This window comes from Lentinula edodes (genome assembly GCF_021015755.1).
Source record: "Lentinula edodes strain Le(Bin) 0899 ss11 chromosome Unknown C8R40scaffold_16, whole genome shotgun sequence".
Classification (NCBI taxonomy): Eukaryota; Fungi; Basidiomycota; class Agaricomycetes; order Agaricales; family Omphalotaceae; genus Lentinula; species Lentinula edodes.
The window spans coordinates 727,388-742,816 of record NW_025764322.1 but is presented as its reverse complement, the minus strand read 5'-3'; the positions used below and the strand labels follow the sequence as shown (position 1 = coordinate 742,816).

General features: G+C 45.5%; 1 protein-coding gene across 1 annotated transcript; it reads left to right on the top strand.

Annotated features, from left to right (window-relative positions):
* Positions 1–13,582: 13,582 nt before the first annotated feature.
* Positions 13,583–15,379, top strand: C8R40DRAFT_194010 (uncharacterized protein). The gene is made up of 6 exons (XM_046234301.1): positions 13,583–13,952; positions 14,048–14,486; positions 14,565–14,679; positions 14,744–14,914; positions 14,996–15,119; positions 15,193–15,379. Exons 1-6 carry the CDS (start codon positions 13,833–13,835, stop codon positions 15,268–15,270), a joined length of 1,047 nt encoding a protein of 348 aa, XP_046086845.1. The 5' UTR covers positions 13,583–13,832; the 3' UTR covers positions 15,271–15,379.
* Positions 15,380–15,429: the final 50 nt, after the last annotated feature.

Below are 15,429 nucleotides of genomic sequence, written 5' to 3'. Positions count from 1 at the left end.
TATATGGTAAACTGGACGACAATGAACAAATCTACATGAAGGCACCACCAGGTGTCGACATTGAAGTTAAAGCAGGACAAGTGCTTAAACTCAAGCTCGCCCTCTATGGACTTAAACAAGCTGGTCGCCGTTGGTACATGAGATTCAGGGAGATCATGACATCAGTCGGTCTCACCAGGTCAAATTTCGATCATGCCGTATTCTATCGAACTGACCCTTTTTGTATCATATTCATCCACGTCGATGATATGACTATGCTTACCAAGACCATGGCTGTAATGGACACTCTAAAGAAGAAGATCAGGGACCAGATCGAAGTTGTCGATTCTGGAGAGATTCACTGGTTACTAGGGATTGAGATCCGCCGATCTCTACATACACGGTCCATTCACTTATCCCAAAGAGCATATATTGACGCGATCCTATCTCGATATGGATTTGCAGATATCAAACCCCTTTCCATCCCATTCGATCCACACATACATCTTACCAAGGACCAGATGCCAACTACCGTCGAGGATATCACATACATGCGCGACAAGCCCTACAGAGAAGCTGTTGGCGCCCTACAATACTTATCAGTAGCAACTCGACCCGACATCACTTATGCAGTCGGCATACTGGCAAAGTTTTTGCAGAACCCCGGAATTACTCACTGGAATGCTGTAAAGCGTGTTTATGCATATCTCAAATACACCCGAGACCTATGGCTCACATTCGGAGGAACACAAGCAGAAATCGAAGGATACACGGACGCTGACGGAATGTCCCAGGAGGATAGACATGCTATCTCAGGATACGTTTTCATGCTCAATGGAGGAGCAGTGTCATGGTCATCCAAGCGACAAGATACCATCTCATTATCAACCACGGAAGCTGAGTATATTGCTTTAACTCACGCTGCCAAGGAAGCAATTTGGTTTAGGAATCTCTTATCGGAACTATTTGGCCCTATCACAAAACCAATCATTCTCAACGCCGACAACCAATCCGCCATCGCTCTTGCTAAAGATGATCGCTTCCATGCCCGAACCAAACACATTGATATCCGATACCACTTCATCCGATATGTCATCGAAGAAGGAAAGATCCGCCTTGTTTACTGCCCTACGGAGGACATGACTGCAGACATCTTTACAAAGGCGCTCCCATCTCTTAAGGCCAAACACTTCGCTGCGTCCATGGGACTAACAAAGTTTTGAGGGGGAGTGTTAACATTTGATGACTCACATACCATCTATGGAACATTGTTCTCTTGTTACAAACCACTATCTCACTATCGTGTTATCAGTCTCACCGCCGTGTTATCAATCCCACCATCGTGTACTATTACTATAGGACTACCAGTAGGATACATCGTATTGTACTTCCTTTCTCTCTCGCTATGTTTAGCTGTAACATGACATCGTCTACCTTGGACTTGTATATAAACCTGTAGTATTCGTCTTGTCGAATAAGCAGTTCTCTCTACTCCTTCATCGTCTGATCTGTGTGATCAACTACAGTGCTGTGTGCACTCTATCTCTTACTGCCATTGCTGCTGAATATAACGTGACTATATTCTAACATTTACACCCCCACCCAGTTAGAAACAAAGCAGGGTTTAAGGGAGAATAAGTAAGTATGTTTAAGGGAGAATAAGTAAATATGTAAGAGGCAGAAGGGGAAGGAAAAAAAAAAAAAGGGAGAAAACAAAAACAAGACAGGATATGAAAGGAAAGTGTAGTTACAAATCCACTGAATTTAACAGACTCGGTGGTGTTGAGCAGGCAAGGAGTGCGTAGTGGGAACACTCTCCAGTACCATACCTGGTAGTAGAGCTTAGTGTCTCAGTGAGGCAATAAAAGTAAGAGAGAAGCGAGTTGGATTCCAGTACAGGATATGGCCTGTTTATATACATAACTGTATGACAGTATTACATAAGGAAGTACTGAGGAATCCGCATATAGTAAATAACTAGATATGACTACATATGACATATTATAACACATGATCATAATAGTGGCATGTGAACAGCATAGCTGCGTTCAACACACCCCCTTGCTAAGCAGCACAGTACTTTGCTCAAAGCAATAGCGGTAGGCGTCAGACAGGACAGACAGCCTAAGGATTGGTGGACGAGTAGAACTCAAGTCCAAGCATTGAGCGGAATAGCTCAAATTTGATACGCCCAAGATTCTTTGTGAAAAGATCTGCAGGGTTGTTACTGCCATCTACGAAGAATACTTGCACAAGGCCACGTTCGACAACTTCACGGATATAATGATACCGGATGTCAATGTGTTTCGAGTGCTTGCTAGTGACAGGATTTGATGCCATGAAAATGGATCCTTGATTGTCTCCAGCAATAGGAATAGCGTCAAGTTTATAGCCTAGTTCTTCAAGTAGATTACGGATCCAAACCACTTGACGGCTGCAATCAGACAATGCCATATACTCAGCCTCTGTAGACGAGTGAGCAATTGTCTTCTGCGCATGGCTGGTCCAAGAGAAGATGCCATTGGCAAGCTTCATGAAAAATCCAGTCTGTGACCGGCGTGTATAGGGATCGGAAGCCCAATCCGAATCAGTCCAAGCGCTGAGACTGATACCCGATTCACCATCATAGCAAAGTGCATATGATCTAGTACCTAGGAGGTAGCGGCAAATATAGAGTGCCTTGTTAAGGTGCTCTTGAGATGGGTTAGCTGCATGTTGTGCAAGCTTGGTAACAGCAAAGGAGATGTCGGGACGTGTACCCAACATAAGGTAGAGAAGGGAACCAATAACCATTTGAAACTTGCTACGAAGAGCAGAATTCGATTGGCCTATGGTGGGTTCAGGTTGGAACCCTGCAGGAAGTGGTGTATCAGCCATTTTAGCATTTTCCATACCGCAACGCTTAAGGACTTTGTCAAGGTAGGCGCATTGATCAATATAGATCTTTTTGCCATGACGATTAATCCGCATGCGAAGGAATTCTTTGGCTTCACCAAGATCTCTGCATTCCCAGTGTGACATGAATTTCCCTTTAAGGGAATCTACGAGTTTCTTGTCAGGTCCAGCGAAGAGTGCGTCATCAATGTAGATGATGGCGATGACTAGAGAGCCATCTTTTCCTCGTCGGATAAAAATACCTGCATCAGAGCTCAGGCGTTTGAAGCCGAGTGTTTTCATGTATGAGTCCAGTGTTCGCCACCAGACAAGACCTGCTTGTTTCAGTCCATACAGAGCTTTGCGCAGTAAGAGGACTTTATCCTCTTTGCCTTTGATTCGAAAACCTTCAGGCTGTTCCATGTAGATAGTCTCATGTAAGACGCCATATAGATAGGCATTTCGAACATCGAGTCCAGTGAGATACCAGTTGTTCAGCGCAGTCAAGGCGAGCAACAGTCTAACAGTCTCAAACCGTACTACAGGAGAGAAGACTTGGTCATAATCAAGACCTTCAATTTGTGAGAACCCTTTGACAACAAGGCGTGCCTTCTTACGACCATCAGATTTGATGTCGAAGACCCAGCGGTTCTTAATGACCTTTCGGTCTGCTGGACGATCCATGAGTTCAAAAGTACCACGCCGTTTGAGCGCTTCAAGCTCTTCTTGGCAGGCCTTAAGCCATTCCTCACGCTCAGCCTTAGGTAGGCGAGTAATGTCCTTGTAAGTCCATTCACGGACGTTCTCAGAGCTTTTCAGCTCCCCCTCAAAGGGAACGGCCTTAGCCATGAGAAAATATATTAATTCAGCTCCCCCTTCCCGACATAGTCTGATCAGGGTATTAGCTTCGTCACCGGGAGTGACAGAGGGTTGTTCTCCATTTTCAGGAGTAGGATGCTCAGTACTAGGTCCGGGAACCTGTTCTGGCTCAGGACGTTCTTGCTCAGCCGAGGAGCTACCTGGCTGTGGTGCGCGTCTCTGAATATCCCTCTTTGGTCTCTCTACCTGTTGTTCCGTAGGAAGCTTAGTGCTGCTTCTAGGATCACCGGTAAGACGAGTAGGTGGTCTCCGCACACGACCTGAACGTCTCAACTGTTCTTGAGCAGGAGGTTGTTCATTCCGGGGTTGTGGCGGTGGACTAGGATCTTGTGCTGACTGTTCAGCTGGCACAGGCGGTGCAACGTCTTGCTCCGGATCCTGTCTCATTTGGGGAGTGGTAGGTTGATGAAAGATGGGAACATCATCATCACCAGGTGGAGGAATAGGATCTTTAGGATCTGGGTTGCGATCTGGTAGTCGCGTAGAGCGATGACGCTCTGAGGATTTACAACGAGGAAATAATTTCTCGTCAAACACAGCGTGCGTAGCAGTGAACATGGCATTGTTCGACCGCATGTAGATATTTCCGTGTCCACCGTCAGAAACTCCGAGATATGTCATTAGTTCTGACCTAGGCGATTGTTTGTTTGTCCGTATTTCTTCATGAAGATAGACATACGCGCCACAGCCAAAGACACGCAAGTGATCTATGCGCGGAACTTTGTTGTACAAAATCTCATATGGTGTCTTCCATTTGTGACGACACATAGGAGTGCGGTTATACACATGCACAGCGTGTGCAACAGAGAATTCCCACCAGGAATCAGGAATACAGGCTTGAAAGCGCTGTGGTTCACTTTTCTCAATAATAGTCTGGATAAACCTTTCGGCTCTTCCATTCTGCTGGTGGATATGAGGAGATGACCATTGTGCTTTGATACCTTCGTTCTTAAAGAACTCATCAAGTGCATTGGATCTAAATTCTCCGCCACCATCAGACATCCATTCCTTGACGTTAGTCTCGTATAGATTTTTGACTGTGGCAATGAATTGCTTTATCACCGGAAGAGCTCCGCTCTTCTTTTTTAAGTGGCAGTAGAACCCATGCGAAGTATAGTCATCTATGAAGAAGATCGTATACTTGTACTTGTGGTACGAAATGGTAGGCCATTCTTTGAGGTCTGAGTGAATAATCTCGAAGGGACGTGATGCCCGACGATTAGTTGGCGGAAATGGACGTAAAGTCATCTTTCCTTTGGCACAACCTTCACATAGATCTTCCTCATGGGGAATGCTAAAGGTGGGAACACCTTCTGCATGTTTCCTCAGTTGAGTGAGTGCTTCGCGCGATGGATGACCCATGCGACGATGCATGGTAGTGTAGTCCACTGAGTGGATCACTAGGTTTACAGCCATAGGCTGTGGCGAATAATCTTTGAGAATGTAGATTGTATCGCTGTGAGTTCGTGGTTCAAATGACAGGAATAAACTGTCTTTGTCCCAGAAGTCAACTTTGTCTGCGTTGCCGCGAACAGTTTTGCCATCTTGTAGGAAGCGTCCTTGTGCTATAAGGCAATGACTCAACTCCTTCATATAGAATACTGGAGCGATTCGTGCCGAATGCATGTGACCTCTAACATCCTTGAAATTTATCAAGACAGTCCCAACGCCAGTAATGTAGGCAGTTGTGGTTGCAGTTGCTATGAGCACTTTTTCCTCAAGGTCTTCATACTCAATGAAGTCACTCAAGTCAAAGGTAGTGTGTTCAGAACAACCAGAGTCGTTCATCCACCATTTAGGTTGATTTCTCTGTTTACCCTTACACTTCTTGCACACAGAGTATGAAACGTCATGTACACAAAAATGTTCATTGGATATATACTTGGCATCGATACGGTAATTATACAAACGGGACAAGAGATCAGGCTCAAAGGCTGACTTGCATGTCTTCGCCACTGCAACCGATGAAGGTGCGTTAGTATATCCCATATGGTCAAGATCAGAGGAGGGTACTGACCCCATGGTGTCCATGAATCCAGTGATTGCCAAAATTTCACGATCCAAGTCGAAGTTCATCAACTCATCAGGGTCGAAAGAGGCAGTTCCTGGGACCTCAAAGTCCATAGGAGGAGATGGAGGAGGCGGCGTAGGAGCCTTACTGCCATTCTCAACATCATCCACAGGAGACATTGCACGAGTGCGCTTTGTTGGAGGATCAAGTTCATCATCACTGTCCAACTCCGAAATATGCCCAGCTGGCTCAAGGGTGCGAATGACTTCGGCAGTCACACGGATGCCAATGTCACGGGCACGTTTGATGGCCGTCCTTGTCTTCTTATGAAGATGAAGGGACGTAGCATTAGGAGGAGGGTTGTAAGGAGGATGGATGGAGTGCTTGCGCACATCTTGAACAGAAGGAGTAAGATCAGTACGTACCGGACCAAAGTCAACAGTACTGCCAATCGGACTGAAGTCCATAGAGTCTGCATCAGCTTGGGCAGCGTTTGCATTCTTCTTAGCCTTCTTGTTCTTTCCACTGCCACGCTTACGCTTCTTCTTGTTGTCATCGTTCCCATTCTGTCCCTTCTGCTGCTGGTTACTACCGTTACCATGCTGCTGTTGGGAGAACTTGGGATCGTTTCCTTTGCGATGAACATTCGAAAACTTGTTTGCGTTCTGCGGTTGGGAGTTGCCAATGGTGTCTCCGCTGAAAGCATTCATAACTGCGATACGAACTTTAGCAAAGGTCAATTTCTTGAGCTCTGCAGTTTCAAGCTGAGACATGGTTTGGATAACGACAGAGTAACGTGATGGGAGCTTAGATAAAAGAATCAAAGCTTCGAGGTGGTCAGCAAGACCAATGCCAGCTTCATCCATACGGGTGAAGTACATGCCAATCTCCATCATAGAGGACAGCGGATTTTGCTTGTATGGAATTTTAATAGCCATAGCGGCAGCAAAGTCATTAAAGACTGCGCCCAGACTCTTGACATTGTAAGTCTTGGCTAGATAGTTCCAAAGCTTCTTAGCTGTGTCGCTGTATTCCTTGGCAAGGATGCGGATGGAGGGAGAGATACGGAGGCGAATGTTACCAATAGCCTTGGTGTCGATCTCCTTCCAGGCTTTGAAAACAACCTCATAGTTCTTCCAGGCTTCAACACTGGCGGCGTTTGCAGCAACAAGTGGAGATGGTTCACTGGGTTGGTCAGTCGTAATTGCTGATTCAAGCCCTGTAGCCTGAAGGAAGGCTTCCATTTCGGAGGCCCAGGTGTCGTAGTTATCACCTTTGAGGGTGGTGGTAACAGCGGTAAACAGTGCAGAGGACATTGCGATCTGGATAAAATCAACAGAAAATGTCAGCATGCAATTCATAAACGCTCAATGACAACAGATGGAAACAAAATGTCATGAATGTTATTGCCAGTAGTGACAAGCTGCGACATATGTCTAGCAAGCTGTCATCTACAGTGTCAAGCACTCTTGGGTGATGTCATAATCAGCACTGTTAAGTGCGATATTGACTTCAGCACCAGAGGCGACGTTCCAGGTAAAGGTCTGTGTCAGAGACAGCAATCAAATAGATGCGTCAATGACAACAGTAGGCCAGAGAGCGCTGCGAGCTTAGAGCTCAGCAAAGCGTTCATCTGGGGCCCATAACCTGTTGAGCAGGCAAGGAGTGCGTAGTGGGAACACTCTCCAGTACCATACCTGGTAGTAGAGCTTAGTGTCTCAGTGAGGCAATAAAAGTAAGAGAGAAGCGAGTTGGATTCCAGTACAGGATATGGCCTGTTTATATACATAACTGTATGACAGTATTACATAAGGAAGTACTGAGGAATCCGCATATAGTAAATAACTAGATATGACTACATATGACATATTATAACACATGATCATAATAGTGGCATGTGAACAGCATAGCCGCATTCAACAGGTGGTCCATCGCCGCCATTGCGAACCCAATGATCAAGAGCCTCGCAATTATGCAAGGAGGTGTACGACAGCCAACGATCTTCAGAAGGACCTTGGTCAACCCAACGAACAAGAAACTGCCAACCGCGCCCACGTCTTCGTGAATCCAATATTCGTTCTATTTCAAATTCTTCGAAACCATCCACAATGGTCGGCTCCGGAATTTTGCGTTCGCGGCCTGGGAACAAGTCCGCCTTGTTGTGCACGTAACGCTTTAGTTGATCAACATAAAACGAAGGGAAGGCGTTAGGATGGTTGGGCATATCCAGCGTGTAATGCGAAGTTTCCGGGTATGCCTTGATAACCTCATAAGGACCATTGAAACGCGGGAAGAATTTCGCCACACGCTTTTCCCCCGACTTTTTGAAAATTTCTCTTCTGTGCCACGTAGACAGCATCACCCATTCACCAGCCTCGAAAAGCTCACAGGGTCCGCGGCTCTTGTCAGCTTGATATGCCTGTACAACCTTAGCCAGAGTCAAATTATCCCGGGCTTCTCGAACGGTGTCAGCAATTCCGGCAAGGAACGAATGCGCGTCAGAAGCATTCTCTGAGGGATCAGGAATATCCAATACCTCCAGAGACACAAGGGGAGGAAGGACACGAGGTGCGCGACCATACCGAAGCTGGAACATTGATAACCCAGTGGACGCATTAACGGAATTCATTATATCAAAACGAATTTTTGGCAATGCGTTGACCCAACCAATCTGATTCCGCTCAACATAAATCTGATTGCCTGGTTGACAGTTTTGTTAGACCGCTCGCTGGACCTGTCAGTCTCCGGATGAAAAGAGGAAGACATTTTAATTTTCACACCAGATAGCTTGTTCAAGACTGACCAGAATTCCGACACAAAGAGTTTATCACGGTCCGACACCCATTCTGAAGGCAATCCGTTGTCACAATACCAATGATCGAAAACCAAACGGGCTAACACGGGCGCACTAATGTCAACATTAGTCGGTATGATTTTGAGATCTGACCTGAGCCGGTCAGTCATTGTCAAGATGCAGTCAAACCCCTGGTCAAGAGGGAGGGGACCAATGAAATCCATTGCAACACTATCACAGCGGCTCTCCGGGACTGGCAATGGATGTAAGGGACCTTTTCCATTCTTTGCAGTACGACCTTTGTTTCTCTGACAGTCCTCACAACCAGGCACATAAAATTTGAAGAGATCTCGGCACATGTGAGGCCAGTAGTACGAATCCGCCAGCATAGCATAAGACTTGTCCGCGCCAAAATGTCCGCAGGTGTCATGAGCAAGGTGGAAGAGATCTTCATGCAAAGTAAGGTAAGCAGGAATTACCAAACGACCCTCGACAAACCACAACCCATCCCTGTGTTCAATTCCCGGAACAAGCGAACCGCCGTCAATGAGTTTCCTAATAAACGGATCCGACACGTAACCTTCCTTGATATGCGAAAGAAATGTAGCATCTGCCGCCAAAGACAGAACAGACGAACACACAAAAGGATTAGACTTCCATGCTTCTACATTACAGGCCGCACCTGTGGATAAGTCTGTAGGCGTGAAATCAGAAGGTAAAGCACCAGCCTTAATGCGACTCAAGGCATCCGCGGCGCAATTGATTTCCCCAGGTATGTACGCGATTTGTAAGTCGAACTGACTCATTTCTTCCTGCCAACGGAGCTGCCTGCGACTAAGATCTTTCTGAGTTTCGAAATTTTCTAGAGTTCGATGATCAGTGAGCACATGAATGTGCATCCCCAACAGATCCGCACGCCATTTTCTCAAGGAGCGTATAATTGCAAGTAGCTCTTTCTCATGTACAGGGTAATTCAATTCTGGACCAGAGAACTGAGCCGAATCAAAGGCAACAGGGCGCGCGGTGTCAAGGGTAGGGCCCCACATGAGAACAGCACCATGTCGCCAATCGCTTGCATCTGTGACCAAGAAAATGTGGTTGTCTTCCGGATTATCATGATCTATAGTAGTAAGGCATTGTCGACTAAGAACCAGGGTCTTAATGTTAATGAAAGCATGCTCATGTTCTAAGGTCCACCCAGGGAAACATTTATCGCACTCCTTTTTCGTCAATGGAGTAAGTATGCGTGTGTATTCAGCCAAATTTTCCAAATAACCTGCGACAAAGCGAACCATACCGAGGAAGCGACGAACCTCAGAGGCTGACGAAGGGCTAGGATAGTTAACAATCGCCTCACATTTGTGGTGTTGGGCTTCGACCCCGCGTCGCGAGATATGATGACCCAGAAAATCAATTTCGAGCTGGAAAAACTGGCACTTCTTCGCATTACAAAACAATTTAGCCTTACGAAGGGCGTCCAAAATCAATTCAACATGGCGAGCATGCTCCGCCTCATCTTTTGACCAAATAATGATATCATCCAAGTATACATGACAGAAACGACCAATAAATGGACGTAGAGCTTGAGTCACTCTACATTGTTGAATAGCTGGTGCATTACGAAGGCCTTGGGGCATAACAAGCCACTCATATTGGCCTAACGGTGTCTGAACGGATACGAGGGGAACGGAACTGGGATCCATACGACTCTGGAAAAAGGAATCTGTCATGTCCATTTTCCCCCATATATTACCTTTAGCGCAATCCGATAAAATGCTGTCAATATGAGGTAATGGGTGTCGGTCTGGTATTGTATTAGCATTCAGCTTCCGGAAATCATTGACCCAACGAGGTAACGCAGTGGGATCGGATTTGGGGACAAGAAAGGCAGGCGAGGAATATTGCGAAGAGGAAGGACGAATCCGACCCGCTTGCAAATGTTTTTCAATCAGGACAGACCAAGCTTCACGATACTTGCGAGGAGACGCATATCCACGGGACTGCATGGTTATATTAGCATCTTTCAGTGAGATGTTACATGTAATATCCGTAGGAAGTTCCTCCATGTGTGGGATGTCTCCAAACACATCTGCAAATTTGGCCTTAATATCATTACCCAACTTAGCCAAACGTTCCAATTCCGAAAGTTCCTCAACCCTTGCACGCACCGCCGCAGCAACATCAATAGGACGTACTAGATCGGACAAAAGCAAATGTGGGTGATCACGCACATATCCTCGAAGCTCAAGAAGAACGGTTTTCTTTAATTCCAAAGTTTCTTCATAAGTAGCTACAATTTGGCGACGGCGCTGAACAGGAGAAGTACAAGGAGGACGAGGACAAGGTGCAGAGGGATTCATGAGATCAAACCCAGAAGTCTTGTCCATAACAGTTCGAGAAGAATAGTCGGTAACTAGGAAATTATGCGCGAGAAAAGGAATACCAAGTACCATAGGAAAACACAAGGAAGGCACGATCAATGCACGAACGGAACGAGAGGACCAAGCCCCAGAAGGATCCTCCAATCCCAACTTTCTACACAGTGTATATGGATTATATCATTCAACACCCCTCTTCATTCTCTTTTACTTCAACTCTGCATTAGCCACAACCAAACCTTTCTACTTCGAATTCAGTCCATTAAGATTCAAAGTCATGGATTGTTTTGGGCTGTTGGGCAAATAATTGATCCTACTCTCAGGTTGGAAGGATAAAATAAGAGCTTAGAACGAAATTTTGAACAATCACAGAAGACACTGGCAGAGTCTCAAGAGCTCGAGAAGAGAATATTTTTTGAATTACCCCAATCATTGCGAGCGAAGCGAAGCAATACTGTGTGTTCCAATACTGTAATCTAAGTAGAGATTGTACAGTATGGTAAACTGGTCGTTCGGGAATCGGACCTCGCCAGTATAATTTAACTATCCTATCCTGGCCATAGGGTGAAAATTTTCATCAAATCTATATTCGCAAATCCCACGAGATCACAGCCACCGCTGTTTTTGGTAATCCCCTGTACTATTGGCCCCCTAGAAGTGGGTCACATATCTATCTATCTATCTGGGATGTGGGTCATTTGGTAGTTCTAGGCTGTAATCCATATCTTGGCCAGTAACTTTGATGTATGTCATGTGAAGTAGCATCGAACAATGCGCTCAGCACAAATCCAATGTAAACAAGGAGTGGAATGAGAAACAGTGGATAAATTGTTCGGAGAGGTCAGCCGAATTACATAATTTTCCTATTTCTCTCCCCCCTCCTAGCTGAGATCGACACTTCATTCAGCCGCTATCCTGTTCCAAAATTCAAAATTCATCATATCGCTTCAGAAACACCTAACAAGCATATTGCCTTTCCTTATGATATCTCTTTGTCCTTTCATGGTCACCTAGAATGGCTCGGCAAAACATTCATCATTTTTCGGGCACCTCAAAAAAGCAGCCGCCATATCTCCCAAACGAGGCTCTTGAATCTTCTCAAATTTCGAGCAAACGATGGATACAATACTCAGACCTCCTATGTCTAACCAGGAAATTTTGAAAAATTTTTGCTACCTTGGGACCGTGGCCGCCGCACTGAAAATCCCTCAATGGGCTATCCAACTGTATTATTCTCTGTGCTTCGAAGTTTGGGTTTCTTGGTCATCTTAGCGCTTCAAGTGTGTTGCAATATCTCTCAAACTTATCTTTCATACTGATTTTATGCTTCCCTTCCATAGAATGACTTCGAGTGGGTTGCCGACCATATTCAGCATAGACTTGATGGGTTAACTTTTGACACAAGCACTTGGGGGGTTATATTTTTCTTCGACTCCTTGTCTACACAAACACATAATATATAGTCCTAGCATTAAATGCACCTATATTGAGCATGAATTGGGGTTAATTGAATATTGGATGACCTTTGGAGTCTGTTCCCAATGGGTGACCCACTTCCTGATGATTTCCTGATTCATCTGCAAAACCTGGATATTCGGCTAAGCACTGAGAGCAGATCCCAGCAGATCCCAGTGCTTAGCCGAATATCCAGGTTTTGCAGATGTTTGGACCCTGCTTCCGTAATTAATTCACTGCATGACAGTTTCTGCTCCTACTGACACAAGTATATGGCTCAATTTGTTTCTACGATATCTGCTCAATATATTTTTCATATCTCAAGTCAAGGTATGCAAGCCTTTCTAATGACATTCATGTTTATTGCTATCATGACCCACTTCTCAGTGAGCAATAGTATCAGGTGAACCCCCCAGATTGCTTTCACAATTGGATTATCTTGCCAATTTCCTGGAGAGATGTCGGGCTGGAATGATCGACTCTGACCGTGGGTATGACAGGCCAATTGCACCGAATCTCAAGGTCTTCTCTGTCAATGTTGGGTCTATGCAGGAGTGCATATCAGATTGGTATTATTCAATACCATCAAGAAGACTCAGGAGAGAAGATCAAACAGTGTTTCTCCGAGTCACTGGGATGGCTTGATAGAGGCAAATTTTATCGAGTAGAAGACTCCGGAGGCCATCGATTTACAAATCTCGAGACTGGAAGAAATCAGATTTTTCGCCCGAGCCCGGACTGGAATGGCCATGACGACCATATTTTGGACATTCTGGACTGTGGAGTATATCACGAACAGGTTGGCAATGTTTAGGTGTTCGATTCACTCTTCAAATCAAGAGTAACTACACCGAATATCTATGGCTTGATTCTGACTCAGGACTATAATAACCACCTCCATTCGTACTTACTTTACTCAACGTATTCTATGCTCCTATCTCAATTCCAGCGATCGTTGTCCAGAGGACCTTGTCGACATTGAGACCTCAGGCTAGGACAAGCTGTTTGCCCCAGTAAGGGAAGTCGTATAAGGCTATGATATAATGCCCTTAGTCCTTCTCTGTTTGTGTTCTTATTCTTCTGAGATTATTTCGCTGGTTCCGCGGTATTATATTCACTCGTTGGCATTGAGGCTATCGGACACAAATAGTCCTTGATAACAAGAACACGCGCAAGACGCATGATGAGGGTCAGATGTACTCATTGCAGGTCTCATAACACCAATTTGCAACATGCAACACGCACCTTCAACGAGGACTGGTCGACCACAGTATTCCCCCTTGATAAGAGACACGCTCCTTCTCTTACCTTTTTACCTCTCTGCCAGTTTCCCTCCTGAACGAGACTCATTCCTTCCTCCTGCATAATACTAGTAGCCTGGGTGCGAATCGCTTACTTGAGCCAAAGATCATCCTCAATTATTCCGTTTATCCTTTTCGTACTATTCCTCTCTTCGCCGATAATGGCAGCTATCGTTCGGAACGTCGTAAACTGGAGCGCACAACATGGCAGTCGTGACAGAGGAACAACGGGACAACTCTCTCCTTCTCATCAAGTACAACAACGTTCGGATATGTGCGAGGTATGTGATCAAACGCGTTACATTTCTTGCTATTCTGACATACTTGCCTTGTACCATCTTCCTTGTGTTTCAATCATTTGTTTTATTATATCAAGGTCTGTGGAAAGAAGCCGAAATTCGTGGAGCGAGGACAGAAGCATCCTTATTGTAGTCGCACCTGTGCTGGTAAAGCCCAACCTTCATCGCCACCATCATCTGGAGGAGGATCTAGAAAAGCTCAGAATTCACCCATGTCGATGCCTCTGACAGTAAACACCACCACCTCACCCACCGCAGCAAGCAAGACTTGCCTGTTAGCAGGATGCCACTACGATGCAGTATTCCAGGGATTCTGTGATCCTGAGCATGCGATGGAGGCGGTAAAAATGGGTCATGTCGAGGGATGTGATATGTGTCGTGACCAGCCAGTTTCAGTCAATGCCAGACCAAGTCGGGGTTCATCAGCCAGAAAGCTTTGTGTAGGATGTGATAGGGCGTTGAGGGGCGGAGCGCAGTTGAAAGAATTGGGGAGTAAAGATAGTAAATTCCAGGAAGGTAAGTGCTCCGCATTCGTGTATGGGCGTGATCCTGGTAGGAGAAATGGTCGCTGATACGAACGTGAAAATTATCTAGTTCGTAAACATTTCATCGCGGAGTGGAACGCACGAAACGAAGGACTACCGACTGTGGATAAGGTGTTCCAAGTGATAGTTCCACGAGAGCAGCTTAGCCGCTATTCTGCGTATCGGTAAATTCTTCCAATTATCGACTAGAAAAAAATAGCTTACTTGAGTTCCATGTCCTCCTGCTAGTAAAAACTTGACGAACCCTCGCGAGATTCGTACATACCATGCGTCCCTCATGCTTTGCGATCTAGGGTCCAAGGGTCCGTTCCTCTGTGAGCGCAAAGGTTGTGGTATCTGTAGCGTCGTGCGGTCTTCGTTCAAGACATTTGCATTCGAAGAGGATTATGAGCAAGGAAGGTGAGATTTCATTCGTTCATTGATTTGAAGTTTTCGCCTCGGAAATGGTAGTTCTTTATTCATGGATCACAATGAGGACAGGTTTGGGCCTGGTATATACACCTTCGTGAATCCGAAGCTTGCAGATACAGAAGCCACGACGAGCTCAACATCACCTTACCGCGTCATGGTGGCATGCGATGTCCTGGTAGACGCAGGACAAGAGGTAAGCCATATTCATTATTTGAGCAAGACAGTGAATAACTCACTTGCAATTTTTTTTCCATCTATCTTCAAAGATTCCAGCCGAAGACTCTGTTTTCGTTGCTAGCTCGGAGGCTATCAATGCGGCCTACGTTGTTATGTATAGCATGTAACTGCATGTAGATTGTTGATCCTCTGCATGGATGTATATCCAAGTCATATTTCATGTTTCTTATCTTGCGCTTTCTACCTGTTGCGGTAAGAGACATGGAGCATTGGAGGCAAGGAACGGACCGACATTTGGGCGCTTATTCCTTTCCTTGAGTCCTTTT